Source organism: Halichoerus grypus, chromosome 11 (assembly GCF_964656455.1).
Source record: "Halichoerus grypus chromosome 11, mHalGry1.hap1.1, whole genome shotgun sequence".
Taxonomy (NCBI): Eukaryota; Metazoa; Chordata; class Mammalia; order Carnivora; family Phocidae; genus Halichoerus; species Halichoerus grypus.
Window position 1 is genome coordinate 26,917,635 of NC_135722.1, and position 25,646 is coordinate 26,943,280.

At 44.3% G+C, this 25,646-nt stretch overlaps 1 protein-coding gene across 9 annotated transcripts in view; it reads left to right on the top strand.

The window, feature by feature from the left end:
* Nucleotides 1-2,600: 2,600 nt before the first annotated feature.
* Nucleotides 2,601-25,646, top strand: part of LOC118543989 (uncharacterized) — a 170,650-nt gene continuing 147,604 nt past the window's right edge. For 4 of the 9 annotated variants that reach the window (XM_078058246.1, XM_078058243.1, XM_078058245.1 and 1 more), the window contains exons 1-2: nucleotides 2,601-2,770; nucleotides 21,192-21,273. Coding sequence is in view for 3 of the 9 variants with exons in the window: in XM_036105478.2 (XP_035961371.2) it covers nucleotides 21,266-21,273 (8 nt within the window). In the remaining 6 variants the exon portion in view is untranslated. Of the gene's footprint in view, nucleotides 2,771-12,695; nucleotides 12,836-21,191; nucleotides 21,274-25,646 lie in introns of all 9 variants that reach the window. The other 5 variants (XM_078058244.1, XM_036105479.2, XM_036105485.2 and 2 more) reach the window with 3 other exon arrangements.

Here is a 25,646-nt window from a genome sequence, read left to right on the forward strand (position 1 = left end):
ATGACTTGGAGAGGCTATCTAACTGATTCTTCAATACATTTCAAACTAAAGCTCTGTTTTCTGCTCTGTTCCCCAGTTCTGCAGTTCAAATAGGGATTCTTTTCTGTGTTCACTATCACCTGCTTAGGAGTTTGCTTTTGTGGTCTTCTGTCAGTTACCACTAAACTTTTTTTTTTTTTTTTTAAACAAGAAGGGAGCAATTGTTCATGCTGCTCTTTTCACTTTACTCACCAAGAACATCTTTCCAGGTCAATAAATATTCTCTGAACTATGTTAATAGTTGTCTTGTATTCTTTCACATGAATGTACCATATTTATTTTACCAACTTTCTACTGCTGGACAAATTTGGGTTATTTCCAAATTCTTGATATTGCAAGCAAGAATGTGTTAAACATTTTTGTTGCAAAAATTCTGTTTACCCCCTTAATTATTTCCTCAACTTCAATTCACTGCTCCTTCTGACAGTACCACTTTAGATAGCTCATTAATTCCATGAGATGCTTTGTGAAATAAATTTTCTGCAAACAAATATGTTTGGGATTGCTGACATTCTGTGTGGGTCAGTAGTTTAAAAAGCTCCACAGATGATTTTGTTATACAGTGTAGTTTGGAAACCACCATGATCACAGACTTGGCTTCCATTTTACCCAGGAAAGCTGCCCTGATTGAGGCCTGAGTGAAGCAGAAGAAAAACCAGCAGGTATCTTAGTCCATTTGGGCTTGCTATGACAGAATGCCATAGACTCGGTGGCTTAGAAACAACAGAAATTCCTCACAGTTCTGGAAGCTAGGATATCAAGACACTGGCAGATTTGATGTCTGGAGAGCCCATTTCCTGGTTCAGTCATCCACTAGCTGTGTCTTACATGGAAGGATAACTTTCCCAAGCCAAGATCTTATAAAGTCACTAATCCCAGTAGGTTCTGCCTTCGTGACCTAATCATCTTCCAAAAGCCCCACCCCCAAATACCATCACCCTGGGGATGAGGTCTCGACATGAATTTTGGGGGATGCAAACATTCAGTCAATAGCAGCAGGGCAGGAGTAGGTCTGGCTCAGAATGACAAACAGCCCAACGTTAGTAGAAGGCACTCAGCATAATCCACTTACTTTTTTTTTTTTTTTTAATCATCAGGAGATGCTCAGAGCCCTATACATTGGGAAGAAATGCTTTGGCATAATTTTCTTTAAAAAATTCATGAAATAAGGCAGTTTGTTTGGAAGCCAAATTTTGTAGCCTACACTAAAAAAAAAAAAAAAAGAAAAGAATAATGTTTAACACTGTTGAGAGTTTTGAGGGAGTGCTCCAGATGGAAAAACAAGCACCATATCAGCACTGTCAAATAAAGGGCCAAATCCAGTAATTCTCAAACCATACTGAGCAGAAACCTCACAAGGCAAGCTGGTTAAAATGCAGATTTCTGGGCCTCATCATTTTTTTTTTCAAATATTTTATTTATTTATTTGACAGAGACACAGCGAGAGAGGGAACACAAGCAGGCGGAGTGGGAGAGGGAGAAGCAGGCTTCCCACGGAGCAGGGAGCCTAATGCTGGGCTCAATCCCAGGAACCTAAGATCATGACCTGAGCCGAAGGCAGACGCTTAACGACTGAGCCACCCAGGCGCCCCTTCTGGGCCTCATCATTCTTAATCCAACTTATCATCTATAATGTAGGTCCTAGATCCTGAATCTATCAAAGATCCCAGGATATCTGGTGTAGGTGGTCCCTGGACCACAATTTGAGAAACTGGCTTTAGACAATGCCAGAAATTACTAGGGTTGCTTGAATCTGGAAACATCTCTAGAATTCTCTTTGTTGGCTGTCACAGGATCTTGGGGTTGGGGCTGAGAACACTTTTTCCCATCGAACAGGGCACCAAGCCCAGAAGACATGCTGGGGTGGCCCAATTTGGAGTGGTTTTCATGGAGCAGAGGGTGCAGGCAAACATTTGGGATGGGAGGCCTTCTCACCCTCTTGTCTGGCCGGCTGTTTCCTGGGGTTACTGAAAATGCATGCAAGGCTGCCGGGATGGAAGCTGTACAGAGCCTCGTAAAGGGCTCTTAAAAACAGTAATTAGAGAAAAGGAAAAAGTAAGTTGGCTTGCCGTTTGATCCAAGGAATAGGAAGTGGCCGCTCAAAATGTGGAGCCAGGGGCACCTGGGTGGCTCAGTTGGCTAAGCGGCTACCTTCTGCTCAGGTCAGGATTCCAGGGTCCGGGGATCGAACCCTTCATCGGGCTCCCTGCTCGGTGGAGTCCGCTTTTCCCTCTCCCTGCCACTCTGCCTATTTGTGCTATCTCTCGGTCAAATAAATAAATAATCTTAAAAAATGTGGAATCATATTTTTGGGGATTCCCTCTTCTCTGCCCCTTAGCCGTTTGTAACCTAATGCTCCTCTTTCTTCTAGTCTCTGCTTTGAACAGCTCTAGAGTCTGATGAAAGCGCCCACACTCAAACCTCTGACCCCCACAAGTAGCCAACACCTTCACCCCAGAGGCTGGGCCTGCAGTTCGGGTTCAGGCGGAGCGGGGCGAAGCTCTTCCAGCTCTCTCACCAGTTTCCCTGCGCGCTCGAGAGGGGGCGCGGTCTTCGCCCGCCCAGGCCTGACCGCGGGTCAAAGGTCGCGGGCCGAGCGGCCCACAGGCACCCGGCGCCGCGCTGCCCCCAGGCCCGCGACCCCAGCTCGGAGCGCGCGGGCCCGACGCTTGTCACGCGCCCCCTGCCCCCGCCGGGCCCCTGGAGACCTGAGCGCCACCGGCCGCCGACGGTAAGCGCCGCGCGACCCCGCGCCAAGTTCTGGAAGCGGGCGGCGGGCGAGCTCGGCGGGTCGGGGGCTCTGCCGGCTCCTCCGCGCTCCGGGCTTTCCAGCCCCGATCCGCGGCGGCCCTGCGGCTGCCCCTGCGCTCCTTCTCTGCGCCGCGCGGCGGGCTGCGGCTCTGGGGCTTCGCCCGCGCGCGGACCACACTCCTGGGGGCGGAGGCGCACTGTCCCTCGTCCCCGGCTCTCTAGGCCCCGGCTTCACTTTCTGCCCTTGCGCACTTGGCCCTGGCGCAGCCGGGCCGCGGGGCTGTCTTGACAAGTACACCCCGTTTGCCCGGCCCCGGACGAGTTGCCAGCTTTCTCTTTGCTCAGCTCACGACTCCCTTCTAGAAAACACACCGGAAGGGGGAGCTTTGGGCCAGGCGAAGCCTTTTTCTGTGCAAAACGCCCGCTTCCCGCACACCTGGTTTTAATAAGCGCCAGGGGCGAAATATGGCCGGGATCTCGAAGGATCCCCAAGAAATTCCGTCCACAGAGAGAAAGAAGGGTGCACATGGATTGTACGTGAGCCGACGCACTCACTGTACCAGGGTTTGTGAAGACCTCGTGCACTTTTCAACTTATTTGTAGCCGGGACAGGTTGTAGGTGGCAGTGATGGTGGAACTGGGATATAAACAGCAGTTAAAAACACATTTATTAAGACAAAGACAAGAAAATTGCACGGTTATGCACAATGTATTCTTTTCTTCCCAGTTTTAATAACAACAAAGGAATATGAAAAACTACCACCACCCCTTCCTATTCTCCCATCGCCTTAATCCATGTGCACACGAATTTTTTTTTTTACATAGTTGCAGTTATAGGTACATGGCATTCTTATTTCAAATTCTGGAACAAGGGAGGTAAATTACATCCGGACAGAACGGATGTCTTCATTAGTTCTAGGAGAAAGATCTTTCAGTGCATGAGGAGCTGGAAGTTAAAGATTGTATCATGCTTTCAACCTATATTACAAAAGTTTAAAGGATAAAGGACATGAAAGGCTTTTTAAAAAGATCCTTGTGAGACATATAAATGTAAATATATATTCACAGACATTCTTTTTGCATCTTCACTTAAAGCCAAGGACAAATTTCTTTCCAACATAGCACTTTGATCTTTATGCTCTTAAGGAAATAACTCTACCATGTACTACAATTTTGAGAGAACTGGTTTTTCATCAAACGTTTTTTAACCCCCTAATCAGCATTTAATCAGACAGAGGCTTCGGGGTCTTGCACTTCTGTTCTTTCTGCCTGGAATGCTTTTCCCTTGCCTTTGCTTTGCTAGCTCCTCCTCATTTAGATCTTAGCTCATATTCATTTCCCTGTCCACCCCATGGGACAATGATATTTTATTTTCTTCAAAGCACTAATCACGATCTGAAATTATTAATTTGATTATTGCTGCCTCCCCCCACCTCAATAATGCAGGGGACTTTGCTGTTTTACTTGCTGTTATATCCCAGAACTGTACCCCCCAATCCCAGTATCTGCCAGGACTGGTATTTAGTAAATAAATTTACTAAAAAACCAATCTTTGCCATATAGTATAGCCTTGGGAGCAGTTGGTGAATGTGACCCTGGAGGAAACATCTCTCTCTTTTTTTTTTTTTTTTTTAAAGATTTTATTTATTTGACAGAGAGAGACAGTGAGAGAGGGAACACAAGCAGCAGGAGTCGGAGAGGGAGAAGCAGGCCTCCCGCTGAGCAGGGAGCCCGATGCAGGGCTCGATCCCAGGACCCTGGGATCATGACCTGAGCCGAAGGCAGACACTTAACGACTCAGCCACCCAGGCGCCCCGGAAACATCTTTCTTTAGTCTCCTGTCCCCCACCCCTTGCTTCTTTCCCTTGGTGGCTTGGGAGCAGCTGCTTTCTGATCTGCTGGCGCTTCTTTAGGGCCCCACCCACAGTGACCCAGTCCAGCCCCAGGAAGTAGGCCCTGGAGGCAGCTGAGGCCTCAGGCAGTTTTTCCGGGGCCAGATTTTGGACTAGAAAGTGGCCGGGTTTCTCCCCCAGAGGCCTGGGACTGCTGGTCACACAAACCCCCTGACCCTTTAGCACTTCTCAGTGCTTGGCTGCACGCATGAGGCTGCAAGGTTCGTGGTGGGAGCTGCTTGTGAAAAAACGCTCTGTTATTGTTGGACTCCAGGCACAGGGAATAATTAGGGGAGTGACATGCGCTAAAGTTGAGGTCTTTTCCTTGTGGGCTGGGCCATGAGGCTGCAACTGGCCTGCTTGCTGGCAAAGGCTGCGGATTCCTGCGCAGCCCTACGTGGTTCACTTCTCAGAGGAAGCCTTGATGAGGAAGAGGCTGGGAGTGGGGGCAGAAAGTTTGGAATTTCCCCGTGGTTCCTTGGGGATTGATTGTTGTAGAGAACCACCCTGGCCAACACCAAGGTGAAGTGGCTGGGCCTGCTTGCCTTTTCCTCAAGGCCACACATGGCCCCTCCAGGCGCTTACAGGCTGCCTGGGCCTGTGAGAGAGCCGGAGTCAGCACCTGTGGGAGGAACCAATGTTCTGGGGACTGTCAGGTGCCAGCAAGGAAGAAGCTTTTCCTTAAGCTCTGCAGTGCCCAGCACGGTGCCTGGCACGTGGTGGGTGTTAAGTCTGTGTTCAGTCACGTAGGGAGTGTGAGAGTGCCCTTAACACTGTGTCCAGCCTGGGTGTGTTGGCGAACAGACTCTGGAGGCCTGCTGCCTGGGTTCAGATGCCGGCAGCTCCGTGTACAAACTGAGCCTGCTCTTACATGGTTCCCTGTGCCCCACGCTCCGCATCTGTAGGATGCAGACAGTAATGCTCTCCGCTTCGTGGGGTTGTGCGGAGGGGGAGATGTGGATGTTTTGGAAAGCACTTTGAACAGAATCTGGCACATAGTAGTAGGGTAAGTGCTAAACAAAAATTAAAAATAAAGTATGGCAGGGGCGCCTGGGTGGCTCAGTCGTTAAGCGTCTGCCTTCGGCTCAGGTCATGATCCCAGGGTCCTGGGATTGAGCCCCGCATCGGGCTCCCTGCTCAGCGGGAAGCCTGCTTCTCCCTCTCCCACTCCCCCTGCTTGTGCTCTCTCTCTCTCTCGCTGTGTCTCTCTCTGTCAAATAAATAAATAAAATCTTAAAAAAAAAAAAGTATGGCAAAGGTAACAGTCCTCACTGGGGAGGACAGGGAACGGGATCAGGGAGGGGCACACTGGGCATTTCAACAGTAATTGCCAGTTGGGAATATGGGTTTCATTATACTGCTATTCTTTATGCTTTACACATATAAATGTTTAAATAACGGTTCAGTATATAATAAAACATTAAAGCTGCACACCTCAGTGTATCCTCTACTGCCTGCCTCTTAACACACTGAAGACTATTGAGGCATTAATTTGTGCAGCTGTCTTGTTCTTGTACAAGAAGGACTTCTTATGAGGGAAGAACCATTATTATTTCCAGTTCAGATGCAGAAACTGAGGCTGAATAACTTGCTTACGGTCTGCATTGTTAAACAGAGGAGAGCCAGGATTTAAATCTGACTCTGGGTTCTTAATTGCTGTGTATGGCTTTCTTAATGTGTCACAGACATAGCAGGCTGGATGTGAGCTTTAAAAAAATGGAATTCGTCACCCTGCCAATGTCCACTCACGTAAAATTGCACACTGTGGCTTAGTTGTGTGAATCAGGATTTTCTGAATCATGTGAAACCAGTCAAAACACAGAAATAAGCTGGATATGGAAATGGCTGAGTGCAAATCACCACTCCTAACCCTCTGCTTCAAATTTTATATTCACTGAAACAGCCTCCTATTCTCATAGTTCACTTAATAATAAGAAATGCTGTAAATTTTAATTTAAAATAAATGTATAGAAAATGAGATGCCACTTACATGTGCTTTACTCTGTATATAAAATACATATAAAATCTTCCTATAAAACACATATTGGGAGTCAATCTAAGATTTCATTAGAAAAAACGTCTGTGATGCGAGAAAGAAAAAAGAATACTATCACTGGCTTAAGGATGTAATTAAGGTTTAGGAATTTGATGGTGTGTGTTAAATGTTATTCAACAGACATTAAATGCTTTTATGTATAAAGCATCATGTTAGGCATTTGGGGAAACTAAGAGATGATAGCACAGTTTTATATTCAAATTCGTTTATAGTCCTTCAATGTGGAATACTTTATAGTTGATTTTTGAACTATACGGGTTTGAACTGTGTGGGTTCACTTAAATGTGGATATTTTTTGATAAATACAGTACTATGAATGTATTTTCTGTTCTTAAGATTTCTTTTAAAGATTTATTTATTTGAGCAAGAGAGAGTGCACGCATGCTCGCAAGTGCATGGTGGGGAGGGGCAGAGGGAGAGAGAACCCCAAGCAGACTCTGCGTTGGGTGCAGAGCCTGGCCCAGGGTTTGATCCACTACACTGAGATCACGACCTGAGCTGAAACCAAGAGGTGGAGGCTCAACGGACTACGCCACCCAGGCATGCCCCCCCTTGTGATTTTCTTAATAACGTTTTCTGTAGCTTGTTGTAATGTAAGAATACAGTATATAATACATATACCATAAAAAACACGTGTTCATAGACTAGTACAGCTTACTTGGATTTTCCACAGTGTGGGCGTCAGTAACCCTAACCCCTGTGTTGTTTAAGGGTCAAAACTGTACTATTGACTATTTTGAAACTTATGACACTAAACCAAGCTGAGTGTATTATGAACTATGAGATCCCTACTATCGAAGTGTTTGGGAGAATTCAAAGAAAAGATCAATGATTTCACAAGGTCCCAGCATTTGAGCCAGACTTCAAAGATGGATAAAGACAAGGAGAGGGGTGTCTGAGTGGCTCAGTCGGTTGAGCGTAGGACTCTTGGTTTCAGTTCAGGTTATGATCTCAGGGTTGTGGGATTGAGCCCCGCCGAGTCAGGCTCTGTGCTCACACGGCAGTTTGCTTGAGATTCTCTCTCTTCCTCTGCTCCTCTCCCCGCTCTCGAGTGCCCCCCCATTTAAATAAATAAATCGTTTTTTAAAAAAAGACAAGGAGAAGAGGAGTGGGTTCAAAACTGATTGAGGATGAGGCTGGTGGGGAGGGGGGGCTGGGTGTGATGGGAAACCTTGAGGTCCATTCAGGGAATGCAAAATAGTTGACTTGACTATAGGGTTAGGTTCCCTGTGGTGGGAGACGTGGCTAGGTGGGAGACGTGGCTAGGAGGGCAGGTTGGAGTGAGAACCACAAAGAATCTCACATGCTAGACTCAGGGGTCTGGTCTTCTTTATCCAGTGGGTAATGGGGAGCCACTGAAGGGTTCTAGGCATAGTTGTGACATGCTCAGCACTGTGATCTGGAACATTCTTCTGATGCTGACTGTTACGAGGGAAGAAAATAGAAATACGAAGACCAGGGAGGAGTCTACTGGGGTAGTCATCAGGACATAAACTAGTATGATGGCAGGGGACAAGGAAAAACAGGTTGATGGAAGAGGTATGGCTGGAGTTGAATTCATAGTCTGATGACTGATGGAATGTGTTGACAAAAGGAGAAATAAAAAAGACTAAAGATTTGAGATTGGATGCCACTTACAAAATAGAGGTCAAGAGGGGAGGAGCTAGGTATATTTTAAAAATGATCAATGCGTGAGGATCTGCAGAATTCAAATTTCTGGATTACAGGACTCCTCTGAGCCTTTGGAGAGAATGTATCCTCCAGCATTTCCCAGGTTTTCCACAGAAACCCCCTCTCCTCCCCAGACTTCAAGTAAGGAGCAAGCCTAGTGCCTTGGACCTTTAGCAACATCAGTCCTACATGATAACAAGAAAACATCTCGCAGGAAGCCTTCCTCCCAGGACACTGAGTTCTGGAACCCGGGTCAGTTTGCATTTGCCTATCTCTTCAAGCAGTTCTTCTAGGTCCTATTTGTCATGCCTTGGATTTACAGCATAGGGAAAGTGCATTATCAACTTGAGAGGAAGAAGAGTGAGGCTTTCACACTTGTGCCTGAAGGGTTGGGAAGTTGTGGGGAAATTTGAATTTTCTTAGGAAGAAGGCCTGGAGGAGGTGGGAGCTCTTTTCCATTATCCCTGCTCTGCTACTGCTCTTTAGACATTGTTTCCTTTAGAACAGGTCCTTGGGTTTTGAAACATCATGTGTGCATTTAATACCAGATCATCCAAATGGACTTATCTCTAGGTCTGCTACAAGCTGTTGAAGTGACTTTGAAGGACGCAATTCCACTTAAATCAAGGGCTTCCCTTACCAGAAAGCCATCACTGATTTTTAAAAAATCAAATTATATACCCCACATAAAATTTACCATTTTAACTTTTAAGTGTACAATTCAGTGATCTTAAGTACACTGACATTGCTGTACAACCATTCACCATCATCTATCTCCAGAACTTTTTCATCTTCCCAAACTGAAACCCCATACCCACTAAACAATAACTCTGAATTCTTCACTCCCCACCAGCCCCTGGTGATCACCGTTGTTTTCTCTCTATGAATTTGACTACTCTAGGGACCTCATATAAGTGGAATCACACAGTATTTGTCCTTTTGTGGCTAGCTTGCTTCACTTAGCCCAATGTCTTCAAGGTTCATCCATGTTGTGGTATGGGTCAGAATTTCCTTTCTTTTTAAGGCCAAACAATATGCCATTGTATGGATAGATAGACCACACTTGTCTATTCATTTATGTGCATATGGACCTTTGTGTTGTTTCCACCTCTCGGTGGTCTTGATGAACTTCTTTAAGCACTCCCTGCTTCGAACTTCCTTCCCCACAAGTTGGAGATGCCTTTTGAGTCTGTTTTGATTATGTTTGAATTGATAATAGAAAAGCACAAGCCATCTCACTAAATCAAGATGTGAAATTGGGCTCATTAAACTTTAGAGAAGGGGCACCTGGGTGGCTCAGTCATTAAGCGTCTGCCTTCGGCTCAGGTCATGATCCCAGGGTCCTGGGATCGAGTCCCACATCGGGCTCCCTGCTCCGTGGGAAGCCTGCTTCTCCCTCTCCCACTCCCTCTGCTTGTATTCCTTCTCTCGCTGTGTCTCTGTCAAATAAATAAATAAAATCTTTAAAAAAAAAAATAAACTTTAGAGAAAAAAATACTTTTAAATCCAGACTGCAAATGGATTTGGATAGCAGCAGTTCTGTATTTGACTGGGGGGCTTGGTCCCAGAAGCTCCCCAGGGAAAGATGAGGGTCAACTCAGTTAGCAGTTCGGTGTTGGGGCCTGCTGTGCTCTCCTACATTTTTGTAAAGCCTCCAACTTTGGGGTGGAGGGGCGGAAAAGTGAATAGGTTGGTTGGAGATCCTAGACACCACGGAAAAGAATGTGGGTGTTTCCCAGGAACATGCTGCTTTGGAGGCTGCTGTTGGTTCTTAGTTTTGAGTACCAGAATCATTGGCAGAGGACTTTGGTGGAACGGGGGTATAGGGAAATCACCAGAACCCAGTGCTCAGCCCAGCTTCCCACACCATCCTTTTCTCCTTCCCCGAAGACTTTGGTTTAGAGAAAACAAAATAGTTTTGACTGAGTTATTAGGTTGGAATAACTTCAAGTCTAGTTTAATGAGTTTCTCCTCCTTTGCCAGCCTTACAGGGAATCAGTTTTATCATTTGAATTTACTGGTTCCCAAATTGTGCACCATGGCACCCAGGGGTGCTGCAGTAAACACACAGGGGTGCCGTGAAATATATTAAATTTTTAAGGGAAACACAACTATACTTGACAGTTGTGGGATGCCCAAGAACTACTAGCTCGAGGTGCTCATAGTTTCAACATTAGGTCGTGCTGCATTCCTTCCGATGGTGTCATATTTTTGTGAAGCTGGGTGTTTGGTGGTTGGAAGCTTGTGATAAAAACTGAGTACCTAATGAAAATCAGTGTGGAGTAGGAGATGAGAGTGGCAGTGTCCAGTCTGGTTCCAAAGTTTAAGAAGTTGTATGGTGCCCAAGAGGTGTACACAGTCCATTAATAAGTAATTGTGACCATTTAAGAATGAAATAAAAATCATTTTTTTCACTTTATGTATATTATTCTTTCAAATGGCCATGAAATTGTTAGGACATAAATACTTCGTAAGTTGTTTGGACTTTGACACTTAATAAATGGAACTGTTAAGTATTTCTTTCATCCAAGGGATGCCATAAAAAAATTACTGAGATACTAAAGGGCACCATGTACCAAGAGAATTTGGGATTCTTTGCTTTAATTTATCAGAAAATTCCCAAAATATTTACTTTTAAATATATCATGGGGCTGGAGGTGAGGTAACAAGAGAAATAAAATAAACACTTTGCTTGGAGATTTCTTAAAGTAAGTGACTTTATTTTTCTGATTATAAAATTTAATATGTATTGTTTATTTTAAAAAAATCCAGAAAGGTACAAAATAGAAAATAAAACCTCCATGTTCCCACCCTCTATTTCTCCCCCCCTTCCCAGATATAACAGCTGTTAACATTTTGGTGGATATTCTTCCAGACTTTTATTTCTCTCACGTATATTTAAGATTAGATGTTATACAAAAATTGGATCACAGACATTCTATTTTGCTTATTCCTTTTTAAAATTCACTGTATCACAGCCTTCTTTCCATGTCAACATGAGTAGATTTGTAATCATACATAATGCATATATATTTACTTTAAACAGGCTTACAAATAGACCTTCAAGGGAAAAAAGCCTCTCAATTCTAAAACCTAATTTATTACTAACTCGAAGAGGATTCAACTGTTACAGTAGCTCAATCATGCCCCCTTGTGGCTTGACATGATATTTAACATTTTTCTTCAAAGATTTGCACGTAACGCCTTGGATTCTAACCTGGAAAATACAAAAGCGAATGAAATCGGATCTATTTTAGAAACTCACAGTCCATAATAGGAGATGAAATGTATAGTTAAATAACTATGGGAGGAAAGAAAAAGTAATTAGGTACATCATAAGAGAGCTACAGTTAAACATCCTGTAGGAGCAGGGGTTAATCTGTCTGTGAAGATTAAGACCTTCATGGCACGCTCACAGGGGCAGTGGTAACCACAATAATAACAGAAAATGTTTAATGAGTGCTTTTAAGCCAGATATTGTTCTTTGCACTTTTTATAGCAAAGATGGAATTTCTCTCTTCTAGGCTTTACCCAAGGGAAGGATTTCGACTCAGAGAGGTGATGAGGGAATGGAATGAAGGCAGGGGATAGTACCCTAGGTGGGGGGATGCTGCAGGAGCAAATGCGGGAGAGTCTGTACAGAGAGGACTGGGCCTTGCAGATTGCTCGGAGTGAAGTGGGAAAGGACATCAGAAAGAGGCAAGTGCCTTGGATCCCAGGCTAAGGAATGTGACCTTAATTCTGCTGACAGGTGATGGTAACCAATGATTCAAGTTTTTTGATCAGGGGAGCAATTTTATCAGAGCTGGACTTTTGGAAGATTAACTTTTCAGCGGTGTGAAAGATGATAGGCTACTGCACCCGTCCAGGCACGATACAATGCCACTCAGAAGAGGTGCAGCAGAAAATGGAAAGGAGCCATGAATCTGAGCTTGGTTAGGAAGGTGGCAATGACAGCATCTATTTCTTGAATTTCACAGTTTAATTACTGATGTAAAGCCACAGTAACATTTGGTGAACTTTGAATGGAGGTCTTCATACCCAGTGGTTCATAGATTGATTGGCCAGTGTCCACATGCTGATTTCCTCCTTCTCCTCCAAGAAACTAGTTATTTTAGGGACACCAGCTAGAACACATTATTCAGCCTCTCATTTGGTAATTTTGACAGAGCTCAGGTCCTCTGGTAGGGTGTACTATTCCTAGCCATCTGCTAAATTTGCTATCGTGGCATGGTATTTGGAGAATGGTGTTACAATATGTTTCTCTTTTCCAATGAATATGAAAGCAGAGGGAATTTGCTGAACCTGCGCAAACAGGGCTTGGATCAGGCCAGAGGAGCTGATTCTAAGGATGGGAGATAACTGGAGATAACGAATTGCACCATCAAGGGGCCAGCAGTGCACTATTTTGTGGCCATTTAAAAAGGTGAGACAGTCAAGCGAGATGATGGGAGTTTAGTTTGCCTTCCAAAATAATCTATTTTATTTTATTTATAAGTGGTTATCAAAGAAATCCTGCCTTTAATATTATAAGCACCCAGTGCAGTGATTCTCAAAGCAAGGACACCAGGTCAGTGGTGAGCCATCAGGATCTTCTTGATGGGCTCAAGCGTATCCCATAAATGTGTAGGGTGTTATTTTATAATAAAAAGTAAGGTACATCAGCTCACATGTATCTCTAATAAAGCTAATAACAAGTGATTCAGATATCTTCCTCCCAGTTCTTGATCATCACGGGCTTTCCCATGCTTATGTGGGAGTGTCCCTTACACAGTTCGGGGCTCACTGATGTGGCAAGAAGTGATCATACTGATTGCTCTTTATGCATTTTCCCAGTAACTCGTGAACTTCTCTGCACTTCATGGGTCCTCTGGAATATTGTTCCTTGAGAAACTAGCTTGAGTTAGATCACATTTGAAAGATAAGTAAGTTGAATGAGGGAAAGTTATGTCAGGTGTTCCTAGGGTATCCAGGACCTAGAATTCAAAAAGCTTCACCTGGCTTTCCTCTCTGAATATTAGAGGACATGCTTTTGCTGGTGGGTAAAGAGGTGTGATTGAATAGAATATATAACATAATATAATGCAGTTCTTGAATTTGTGGATCACTAATTAACATGCTTGAGCTATTTCAGACTTTGCCGGAGTCATAATTCAAAACTGGTTTGTCATCGGTGTCCAGCAGTATCATATTTCAAACCCTATCAGATTATAGTTGTGTACTTTATCACTTTTTAACCATTTAAATTACATGCCTGTTAATAGGATCTATGTTTTAACATCAACAGGCGGATTGGAGGATTGCATGGTTCATGTCTAGTTGAGTTTTTATGGCTAATTGGGCACATATGTACTGAACTAACCCCTCTCTTCAGAAGTGAAGGATTTTACTAAAAATGAGCACATTTTTATCACAGGCAGTTTAGTTTCATCTGCTTAAGTAGTTTTTTAAACATGAAGCATTTTTCAGTACAAGTGTGCCTTAATGTGTTAACTGTATTTTTTAAATGCAGATTTCTTTCACTAGCTTAATGGGAATTCACAGAAATCATAGCCTTTTAATTAAAGCCAATCTGTTTCGGTGCCAGACATTCTGAAAGATTCCAGTGAACCAAAAAAGAACACATTTCTGCACTGGAAGTGTGCATGTGGGACCCTTCAGAAGCCTGACAGAAATGCCTGATGGAAGCATTTGAAACAGGAAAAAGATTAGTAAAAGGAATGTCAGAGTAGTTTTCAGAATAGCTTAAACAATGTGTGTACTGACATAATTTTCTACACCAAAGGATGATTTGATTGAAAAACTGTGACTCTTGCATAGTCGTAATGCTCTAAAGTCTAAATCTCACTTCAGAATGTTTAAAGTAAGAAAGAGAGCCCACGATGGCTATATTTTTCAAACCTAAAATTGATATAAGTGACTGTATTTTCAGAACTAATTCAAGTGGTCTGATAAGCACAATTTGGAAGACAAAGGAACAGAATATTTAAAATTGAAAGGATCCTGGAAAATCTGGAATGTAAAGTCATTGTGATAGTGGTTGTGAGGAAATCACAGGATACATTTGGGTACGGTTTGGTCAAACAGAAAGAGCCAAAGACCAGAAGTCAGATGCACTTAACTAGTGGTGGGACTAGACAAGTCCCTTAACTTGGCTGTATTTCTATTTTCTCTGTTGTAAACGGTGATTATATCTACCATAACCATTATTGTGAGGATCCTAATGAACTATTGGGTATAAAAGCTTCTGGAAAAGTGAAGCTAAAGTGTTATACAAGTGGAATTATTTCTGTAGTTCTAAGTAACCATGGCCAGGCAGGGAACATGTTTTATTTGCCATGGCCTCAAGCAAGTGCCTAGCACCTGCCTGGTGTAAGGAAAGGCTCCCTAGACAGAGCTGAAGGAAGGAAGGGAGGGAGGGAGGGAGGAAGGGAAGAAGTAAGGAAGGAAAGAAGGAAGGAAGGAAGGAAGGGAGGGAGGGTTCTCTTTGCTCTTGTTTTATTCTGTCCCGCAGGGACTTGGGCCAAAAAAATAAAACCATATGTGTGGTTTGGGATTCTCCAGAGTCTGACACAGGTGCTGTGAGGTACCCGTCCAAGTCTAACCACATGTACAAATACAAATGGAAGCTGGTAGATATCCTAGTGGTACATGTGTACAGGAGGTTTGGTGGGATTTCTTTCTGTGGTACTAGAAGTGTGGTTGCAGATGCAACATTTTAAAGAAAGCCAATGACAGCGTGCCCCCTTCTCCTTCCCTTCTCCATCCCTTACCTTTCCCCCTACTATGGGGCAGCCTACTACGTCCTCCTCCTACCTCCAGTCATTGACTCAGGCCTTCTCTCTCATCCTGAAGGCCTTTCATGGAGGTTCTGGGGGAAGGAAGAGAGGGGAGAGTCTTATTGGCTGTAGCCTTCTGGAGCAACAGTGTTCGTAATTTTCCCCCCTTTCCATTAGGGAGCGGCAGAGGCTGGGGGGTAATTCCTTCAACAAATTAAATGAGGGGAGAAATTCCCTCTTGCTTGCAAGAAGGGAAAACTGGCTTTAGGTGCCCTGTTGGACACCTGCTTGGGTAGCAGCAGCCTTGCACATTTGTCCGCTGGCCTGCTTAGCAGAGGAGAGGACCGGAGAAGGATGGCAGGAGGCTGCGGGGCTGGTGGCCAGGCAGCCTGCCCGTGCGCTGGGTGATGTGGCGAAGATCGCCCGAGTGGATTGCGGGCAGGTGCGCGCTGTGGTGCAGGGCTGCTGGCTTTGACTCTCTTGCTGGTTTTCTGGCCCAAAAGCGTGGCCCACTGGGTGAGGAAGCATGCTGAAGAGTCACACTCGCAGCTGCAGCCTGCCCTGCAGGGGAGGGAGGTGATGAGATTTAAATTGAGTCCCACTGACATTTGAAACTGAACTAACCAGCACTAAGTGACAGTGACCCAGAGGTGACCAAGCTTGCTTGAGACCCACTACTCCAATGGTGAAGGGAAATTTGACAGCACACAATAGAAAGCAGTGATTAGAAGATGGACAGAAAACAAAGCCAAAGCCAAACCGTTCAATGTTGTGTGGCACTGAGCAGAGACTTTCAGGAAGTTATTACATTAATTAGAAACTGTCCCCATGTGGTTTGACTCCAGTTGCTTATCACAGAATCCAGACTCGGAGCAGATAAGACCTTAAAGATAATTCCTTCGAGGCCAGTAGATTTCAGATGCTGTTCCAGGAAGTCCAGGGTGGGGGGTGGTGGCCTACGGAGGTTGGGCAGGATCCCTGGGGAAGGGATGATGGTGGGTGTAGACCGAGGCAGTGTGGAGGGAGGTAGATATGCTGAGAAGGAGGGACTTCTGGTTTCTCTCCCTTTAGCTGGAAAAAGTTTGCTTTTATCTGCTTTATACATCAGGCTTCATTGCAAGATTACTTTTGTTCAGAGGGTTCCCCGATTTAAAGAAAAAGCTCCCTTATAATCTAACCCCCTTAATTCTGAGATTAACAAATTCAAGTTCAGTCTGGGGAAGTGACAAGCCCCACCCAGGCCACGGAGCCTTGAGTGGCAGAGGCAGGACATAGGCCATTTAGTTCTGCGACCTGTCCTGAACCGAAGGGTGGCATTAGCCTCATGAATTCAAGGTGCATTTATTAAGCAGCTACTAGATAGAGTCATGTGGTAGGTTTTTTTTTTTTTTTTTTTCTCCTTCTTCCTAAAAGATTCATGCAGTTATTGCATCCATTTGGTGCCTTTACTGCCGGAAAAATAACAGCCAGCAGGGGCTTTCTTGGGTTACCTCGGTAAGAGATCTCTGCAAGTCAAACACTATTAACTTTAATGAAGCGGCTTTGATGGTGGGGAAGAGTCAGCTGACACCACATTTCCCTAACAATAAACCACTCTGACAGATAAAAACAAACAGGCTCAAGATAACATATAGCATTTCGGAGAACAGGGCCAATAATGAATGTAGACGGATGTGAGCCGGGCTTTCCTCTAAAGCTGTGTCCCTCCATCTGTCGTGAAAACTTCTAAAAGGCCGGGCACAGATGATCTAATCCGGCTTTTACAGAAACCACTGCCTGGGTTATTGTAAGGATGGCCCTGCGAGGAAATCTTGAAGACTCTCAAGACCCTTTTTTGCTCTGTGTTACGTATCTGAGCACTGATGGTTCGTTTAGCCGCTAGCAGCCACGGTAACACGCTCCTCCACCTTCCTGGCCTTGGGGGGGGCCTCGCCCGCTGATGTCCTCTCCGCGGGGCGCGCTCTCAGCCCCCAGGAGTGAACCCCGTGACCGGGCATCACTAGCAGGGGACTGCCAGGGCTTTCCTCCGTCTTGGCAGATCCCAGCAGAGAACTTGGCCTAAAACAGCAGCAGCAACAACAATAAAAACCAGCCAGTGGTTGACCAGGTTTGGCATTAATGCCTGTTGGAGGCCGCAAAGAGGGAAATGGCGTACGGTTTGGAGCTTGGTCATGATGTGGTCATTAGTCATTAAACCCAGATTTCAGTTAGGACTAGGACGAGTAACACATACTACTTTACAAAAGGCTTATTTCAATTCCCTCACCAGGCTGTCCCTTAACAAAATACCCTATAGTGTGTCTTTTCTTTGGGGGCTGCTTTTATGTGTGCAGTGGTAGGGGGGAGCGTTGTAATTCCTTCCTACTGAAGTAGACTTCTGATAGTCCCACTGATTTGCCCACGGTCATATAGGTAGTAAACACCAGAGCCAGCACTGGATAGATTTCAAGGCTTATTCCACTCTGATGGAAAGCTCTGAGAGGCCTTTCTCTCTCTTTCTCTCTGTTGGGAGTGGGGTGTGAGGGGTAATGGATAGCAAGCAAAAGAGCCCACCCTGAATTACTACTGAAATCCACTGATAATTCCAGAGCCCTAGTGTAGCCTCAAAAGCCATGCTCTTTCCTTAGGAGTATCTTTACTAAGACAATTAACAAGTTGTCCAGGTACCTGCTTTCATAATGGCAATAATTATTAATGGGTCTCTAACTCAGAGTTGGAAAGAAAGAGAAAATTGCCATCGCCTCTTCCCACACCCTTGGCTGAGATCAGATTTCTGTCCGTTAGACACACCGGACACGGGTTAATGAGGACCCTTCCTGCAGGAGTGGGTGATGAGGGCGTAATTTGCTTGTGTTCGGGTTCTCAGGCACGGGACAGGGGCTGTGCAGGGACTTAGGGCCCCGCAAAGACATTCTCTTGTCTTCCAGCCTGAGAAAGCCTCTCAGAGGCCGAAGTGACTGGGTTTTGTGGGAGCGCTCAGGGGCAGCCTAGGACTGATTCAGGGTTGCTCCAGGGGTTTCTCCGGGCCCCTTTTCTCTGCATTACCGCAGCTCTAAGGATGCTCCCTTCATCTTCGGCTCTGGTTGCTGCAAGCTAACAGCCCAACAGAAGGCAGAGTTTTAGATGGGGGCTGAAAATAAGGGATGCTTTAGGCCCAGAGTTGATTTGCCGCCTCTTCTCACCCAGTATTTTTTTTTAAAGTAGGCTCCCCGCCAGCTGTGGGGCTTGAACTCACGACCCTGAGACCAAGCGTCTCAGGCTCTACCGACTGAGCCAGCCAGGCACCCCTCACCCAATATTTTATATGCCGATGAAATCACAGTAAAATGAACATCAGGGGCTTGGTCAAGGGAAGGACTGCAGTGAAAGGAGCCTCACGTGCGGGGGTGGAGTGTGCGTTTGTTTAAGAGCAGTGGACGGTGCGGGCCATTGGGTGTCTCTGAGCCTATGCTCGGTCTTGATCCCTTTCAGCTTGGAGCGCCCACTTCTGGGCTACTCTGTATCAGGCGGCTTTGAGCTCCGCCCTGCCATAGCCCTGTTTTCTTCTACCAGGAGGGATACGCGCCCTTCCGAGGTCTTGGCTGGTTTAGCAATTAGTAATTTCGGAACATCACAAAGCTCTGCCCTCTAGTGGTTCTTTGGGAAACATTCACAATCTCTTACAAACACACACACACACACACACACACACACACACACAAAACCCCCCAAAAGACAGCATTTAATGCTAGCGGTATTTAAAACAGAATGGCCAGAGAGCAAGATGACTTAAGAGAGCAGAGTCCCTGCAGCTCCAGAGTTGAAAACCCCTTTCTGCTTCAATTGTCACTCCCTGGCCGTTGAGACTTTTAGGAGCCGTCCAAATCCATTTAGACTGTTTTAATAAAAAAATGAAGCAACACATCCCTGAAAACAAAACTTGGTTTTGATTCCTCTTGCTCAGGACAGGGCCTCGAGAGCCCTTTTATTTGTTGCCCTGTTTGTTTACATTACTGACGGATAACAAGGTCGGTTCTGGGATTGCATCAACCTCCTCTCTGTTTCTTTATGAAATATCCCTTTAGTGTTTCTCACCCTCTAACAAGTATTCCTGTTTTCTTTCGCATTGGGAAGAAAATGCCTTCAGTAACGTAGCCATTTTAATATTCAATTTTCCCCATTTCTTCAAAGTGAAGACAGATCTTAATTTATATGACAAGCTGAACTGTGTGCTCTCTTCCTAAAGTTTTTAACTTTACCCTTAAGTTGACTCTTGCCTACTCGGTGACCTTGCACCCTAATTTTTCCGTTTACTTCCTGTACTGCATTTGAAGTGCCTATAAATCACATCGTAGGTCAGCCCTTTCCTTAACATGAATAATATTTGTATTCTCGCTGTGCAACACAATTTTACAACAATGCCAATTTATTTTTTTGGCAGTCTAGACTTTCATTCTTTTTTCTTTTCTTTTTCAAAGCCCTATTGAATTTCAAGCCTCTCTCTTAGCTCTTGCGGTGATTACTGCTTTAATGCATAACTTTTCACCTCTCGAGGCATATCTGGAGAATATCACATGGGAGGTTCTAGGTGGGCTGCCCCAGTTTGATGTGGGTACAAAAGCAGAACTGGGCCCAGTCAGGCTGTGATGTGGAGGTAGACAGGGAAGGAGGGATGGTGCGATAGGCCTGGGTGAGTAGATGCTCACCTGGTGCTTGGGTTGACCACTAACAGGTTTACTGCCCCTCTCCAGAGGACCCTCCTTTAATTAAAATAACATACTTTAATGATCTCGTAATCATTGGTTTGTTTCCAGAAGCTATCAGGTTGCGTGTGGAAAAGTTAGTGGAGCAGAAACAAGATCCACTGACCTCATCTCCCAAGCCATGGAGGAGGGAATTTCAGCATTTGGCCCAGGGAGGGTAGAACCAGATAGAATTTTTATCTCCGTCATATCTTCTTAGAGCCTAGCTTTTTATGATAAACTCTGGTCATTTCCATTCTTACCACTCCTCCCCCTTGTGAAAATCACTCAACTGTAGTTTGTACCCATTTTTTGTTTGTGTCCTTATGCTGTGTGTGTGTGTGTGTGTGTGTGTGTGTGTGTGTGTGTGTGTGTTGAGCGTTCTCTGTTGGAGGGCTTAGAATTCTTAATCCTGCCCAGGCAGTCAGCAGTCTTTACAAATCTCTGGGAACTCAGAACTTCAGAGTGTCGTCCCTGGCATATAATCAGTATTGTGGCCCAGCTTGCCTTTCAGGTAGATAAAGCAAAATGGATGAGAGAGGACCCTGCAGTCAGATGACTTCCCTGTGTGATGGTGGACACCTCACATATCTTTTCTAAGCCTTATTTTTTTCATCTGTAAAACGGGAATAAGAGTAACACAGGTGAGGAATAAATGAGGTGATTCATCTAAAGCACTTAGCAGCATGTAGTGCTCAGTAATATGAGTTATTATAATTATGAAGCTGGAAGATCCATTATAGGGGATCAGTTTATATGGTACAGACCCTGGACTATGGGGTCAGAAAGGCCTGAGTTTGGGCTCCTGACTCATCGGTATTAGCTACCCTGGAGCCTCATCTCACCACACGAGCCTTTGTGTTCTCCTTCGTGAGCTGATGACCATACCCGTCCACCCCAGGGCTGTTGTGGGGCTTCTGTTAGATACAGGGTGTCCCGTGCCTGGCACATGGAGCCTAACCCGTGTTAGCCGATTTCCCGTTCTCCAAGTCTTCTAAGATGCTGTGTGTTGTCTCCAGTAGGCATTTCAGCCCTAGTTTCACTTGATATGAGTCAGAGATAAAGAAAAAGGGATCTGTTAGAATGACACCACCCCCACCCCATATTAAAAACAACCATTTAATACTTTCTTTCAGATATCTTCAAGAACCCAGGAGCCTTTCGGCTCTGCAATTTAAAATACCAACTTAACTGAAACAAATATTGCTGTTCTGTTAAAATTAAATGAATGCAGATGTTGTTACAGAACAATGGATTGAAAGTTCTCCTAATCATTCTGTAGGAGAACACAACTCCCTGACTGGGAAGTTCTTCGGGGCACCACGTGCTTTGGATGTTAACAGTCTGGTTGGGAAGATGTCATGGTACGTAACTTCTGTGTGCCGTAGTCTCTTGGCTTGCACCTACGAATGCAGCTCTGGGCAGAATTTTTGTTTGAGTGTCCCAAAGGATTTTTTTCTTTTGTAAATAAAGAATTCAGTTTATAATCAGTGCTTTCTGGGGGTTGCAGAGGTGAGAGAAGGGGTCGTCCATTGACATGGGACCTATGCATGAAAGCGTCTTTCTGCTCTGCTCAGATGTGGGGCCTGTCGGCTCCACGGGCAGGTCCGTGAGAAACAGCAACACCCACTTTGGTGTGAGCAGTCTGTTTTCTGCTTACATATACAGACTTGATTTATAATCCTAGTCCGGACAGCATCTGAGTCTAATTACCTGGGTATATGAAAGTTCAGGAGATCTCAACTAAGTTTGCAATTCAGGGATGCGCTTTACCAGAAGCAGATGGAAAAAATAAAACACTTTAGTTTATGACTAGTTTTCTATTTGGGGGAAGTAGAAAGAACAAAAAGAGTTGCCAAATTGATCCTTGTCAAGCACTAATTAAATATTATTCATGATTAATTCTGATGTTGATGTATTCAGTGTTTTAGCGGTGTCATAAATATCTGAAAGAATGAAATAACTCACTTTGTGTAGCTCTAATAAATCATGCATACCACAGTTCCCACGTGGCCTCGTGAGCCAGCCCCTTATTATTATTTTGTTAATGCATACACTTGTTAGTGACTTTTATGGAATATTATTAGAGATGTGAGAAAATAATTTCCTAATTATGCCTTGCAATTGCCATGTCATTCAGTTAACAAATACTTTTAAAATTATGAAGAATGAACAGTTTCTATTTTTTAGAGGTAGACACTGAAATATTTACGGATGAAATGTCTGGGATCTGCTTAAAAAAATCCAGGTTGTCTGAAAGAGGGGTGAGTGGGTGGGAATATAGATGAAACAAGAGTAGCCATGAATTGATAATTCTTGAAACTTAGTGATGGTCCATGGGGGTTCATTATAATATCTTCTATTTTTGTGTATTTGAGGAATTTTCCATAATGAAATATCTAAATGATTTTTCCTTGGAAAGGAGCTTAAGTTTATTTCTCAAGGAAAATTACAGTAATCAGTTTTTGTTGTAAGCATATGTTCCTTAAATTACAAATCATGGGTCAGAACATGTTGTAAATCCAGTTTGGGGCTGATAGACTGATGAGGAGGAGGAGGAGGACGAGGAGGAGGAGAAGGAAAACAGCAATTGTAGCTTCTACTTCATTGAACATCAGCTGTGTGCGGGGTACTGTGCTGCGGACTTTACACCGTTATTTCATCCTTGAGACAGCGATGCAGGTTAAATATTTTTATCCTTAACTTTGTAGGTGAATCAACTGAGACAGAGATGAAATCACTTGTAAAGGTCACATGCTCTATGACAGAAATGAGGCATCCAGGTCCCAAAGCAAATTCTTTCTTTCTCTTTTTAATTTATAAGGAGACTGCACTTAGTGACACAGTTGGGCTGGAACTATGAATTCAAGTAATTTGAGCAGGAAGGGACCTTAGAGATGCTTTCGTTGGAGATGGCAAACAGATGACATGCTTACTCCCTGCTCCCATGCCCATGGTAGCAGACACGGCTAATGGATTGTGGCTCAGAATCCCACTCAACATAGTGTCCCAAACAGGTCAAAAGGCTCAGGATTGGCATTCCTTTAGAAACCTATTCATCACCTCTCATCCCTCTGACTGCCTTACCAGATGAGAAAACTGAGGCCTGGGGAGAGGCAGGACTCACTCAAAATCTCCCAGACAATAGGTGTCAAAGTCCTCATTTCTCCTGGCATCGGTCCAGGGCTCCTTCCCCCACAATAGCTAAGGCTCCTTCCAGGTCAAACTTTCTATGATTCTACATGTGTGAATACATGGAAACTTGCTTAGAACAGTGCCTGGTACATGCTAAGGACTGGATCAGTATTGGCTATTATTATTATTATTATTTTTTAAAGATTTATTTATTTATTTATTTAACAGAGAGAGAGAGAGAGAGAGAGAGAGAGCACAAGTAGGCAGAGCGGCAGACAGAGGTAGAGGGAGAAGCAGGCTCTCCAGCGAGCAGGGAGCCCGATGCGGGGCTCCATCCCAGGACCCTGGGATCACGACCTGAGCCAAAGGCAGACGCTTAACCGACTGAGCCACCCGGGCGCCCCAGTATTGGCTATTATTAATATCATTATTTGTTATAAGGAGGTAAAATGTAAAATGGGCCAGCTCTCAGATATAAGAGCGGTGACTAAAACCAGGTCAGTTTGCAAAAGCATCTGCTAGTTTCCTAAAATGGTAACAGAGCCCTGGGCCGAAGCTGGACACACAGCTGCAGCCTCAGGCCCCAGGGCCCCCTGGCAACACAGACTGCTCAGCCCTCGGTCCCCAGTCACTGCTCCTCAGGAATGTGCGTGGAGAGCACCGTGCTGAGGGCTCTGTCTGGTGTAGATTGATGATGTAAAGCAGCCGACCTTAACATTGCCTTTGTATGGCGCCAGCAGCACCCCCCAGCCTCACCTTGTCCAGGCTTGGCAGATCCATAAACCACGCGGCTGGCTCAGCGAGTTCCTGTTCTGATATGGCAACCAGATTTGGGCTTTGCTCCTGATCTCGGGTCTCTCTCTCCGCCCCTGAAGGCTTTTGAATCATTCGGTGACTCTGACCAACATTCCTTTCACCACTCACAGCAGAATTTTCATACATACAATGTCCTGCTGCCATGGTCTTTTATTCTTTGGTGGTTTCGTGGGTTGGCTCTGCTCTCCCCAGGAGCTTAGGAGTGATGCAGGTATTGTGAGTGGAATTCGTTTTTTTTTTTTTTTAAAATCTGTGAATTAAACAGCTAAGAAGCCCATGTAATTTGTGTGACAAGTGACAGCTTGTGTGAAAATAACTTACCCATATCTTGTTACACATTTGCATCCATTATGCTGGGTAAAGCCGTATGTCACTGGTAGACCATTAAGTCGTAGTCACCAATGTTTTCCTAGGTGAAAGGGTAATTATTTTTGCTGTTTGTTCATAATTTATTAATAGTCAGTGAAGAACATTAGGGTAAAGGATTATTTCAAACAAAGTGACAGATCAAATGTGTGGAGGGCATAGTGATCTAGCAGTTGATAAGAAAAGCTATTAGCGTAAAGATAAGCTTTCGTTTGGGATCAGCATTTGCTACTACTGATTGGCATTTCAGATAAAATAGGTGCGTACGGAAGACTGAATAGGAACTTACGGAGAATACCAGTAAGCGGTTTCGCTTTGGATGGAATCAGCTGTGTTCTAGAGTAAGAGCAAATTTCCTGTAATGTTATATGCATGCTGGAGGTAGTTTGCAGAGTGATTTTAAGTGGCACGTGAATATTTTTTCTTTTAATAGTTATGTATTTATCTTAAATATGCTAGGAAAACTGTAACTTATAAAACACATGATTTATTGGATTATTTATTATTTATTTTGCTTAGGCTGAGGTTAATTAGATATTTATGCTTTATATTTTTTATTAATTTTTAAAATTAACATATTATGTATTATTTGTTTCGGGGGTACAGGTCTGTGATTCATCGGCCTTACACAATTCACAGCGCTCACCATAGCACATATCCTCCACAATGTCCATCACCCAGCCACCCCATCCCTCCCACCCCCCTCCACTCCAGCAACCCTCAGTTTGTTTCCTGAGATTGAGAGTCTCTTATGGTTTGTCTCCCTCTCTTGTTTCGTCTTGTTTCATTTTTCCCTCCCTTCCCCTATGATCCTCTGTCTTATTTCTCAAATTCCACATATCAGTGAGATCATATGACAATTGTCGTTCTCTGATTGACTTATTTCGTGTAGCTTAATACCCTCTAGTTCCATCCACATCGTTGCAAATGGCAAGATTTCATTTTTTTGATGGCTGAGTAATATTCCAGTGTGTGTGTGTGTGTGTGTGTGTGTGTGTGTGTGTGTGTATACACACACACACATATATATATATATATATATATATATATATATATATATATATACCACTTTTTCTTTATCCATTCGTCTGTTGATGGACATCTGGACTCTTTCCATAGTTTGGCTATTGTGGGTATAAACATTGGGGTACAAGTGCCCCTTTGGATCACTACATTTGTATCTTTGGGGTAAATACCCAGATACTGGTGCAAGTGCTGGGTCGTAGGGTAGCTCTATTTTCAACTTTTTGAGGAATCTCCATATTGTTTTCCAGAGTGGCTGCACCAGCTTGCATTCCCACCAACAGTGTAGGAAGGTTCCCCTTTCTCCGCATCCTCGCCAACTTCTGTCATTTCCTGATTTGTTAATTTTAGCCATTCTGACTGTGTGAGGTGGTATCTCATTGAGGTTTTGGTTTGT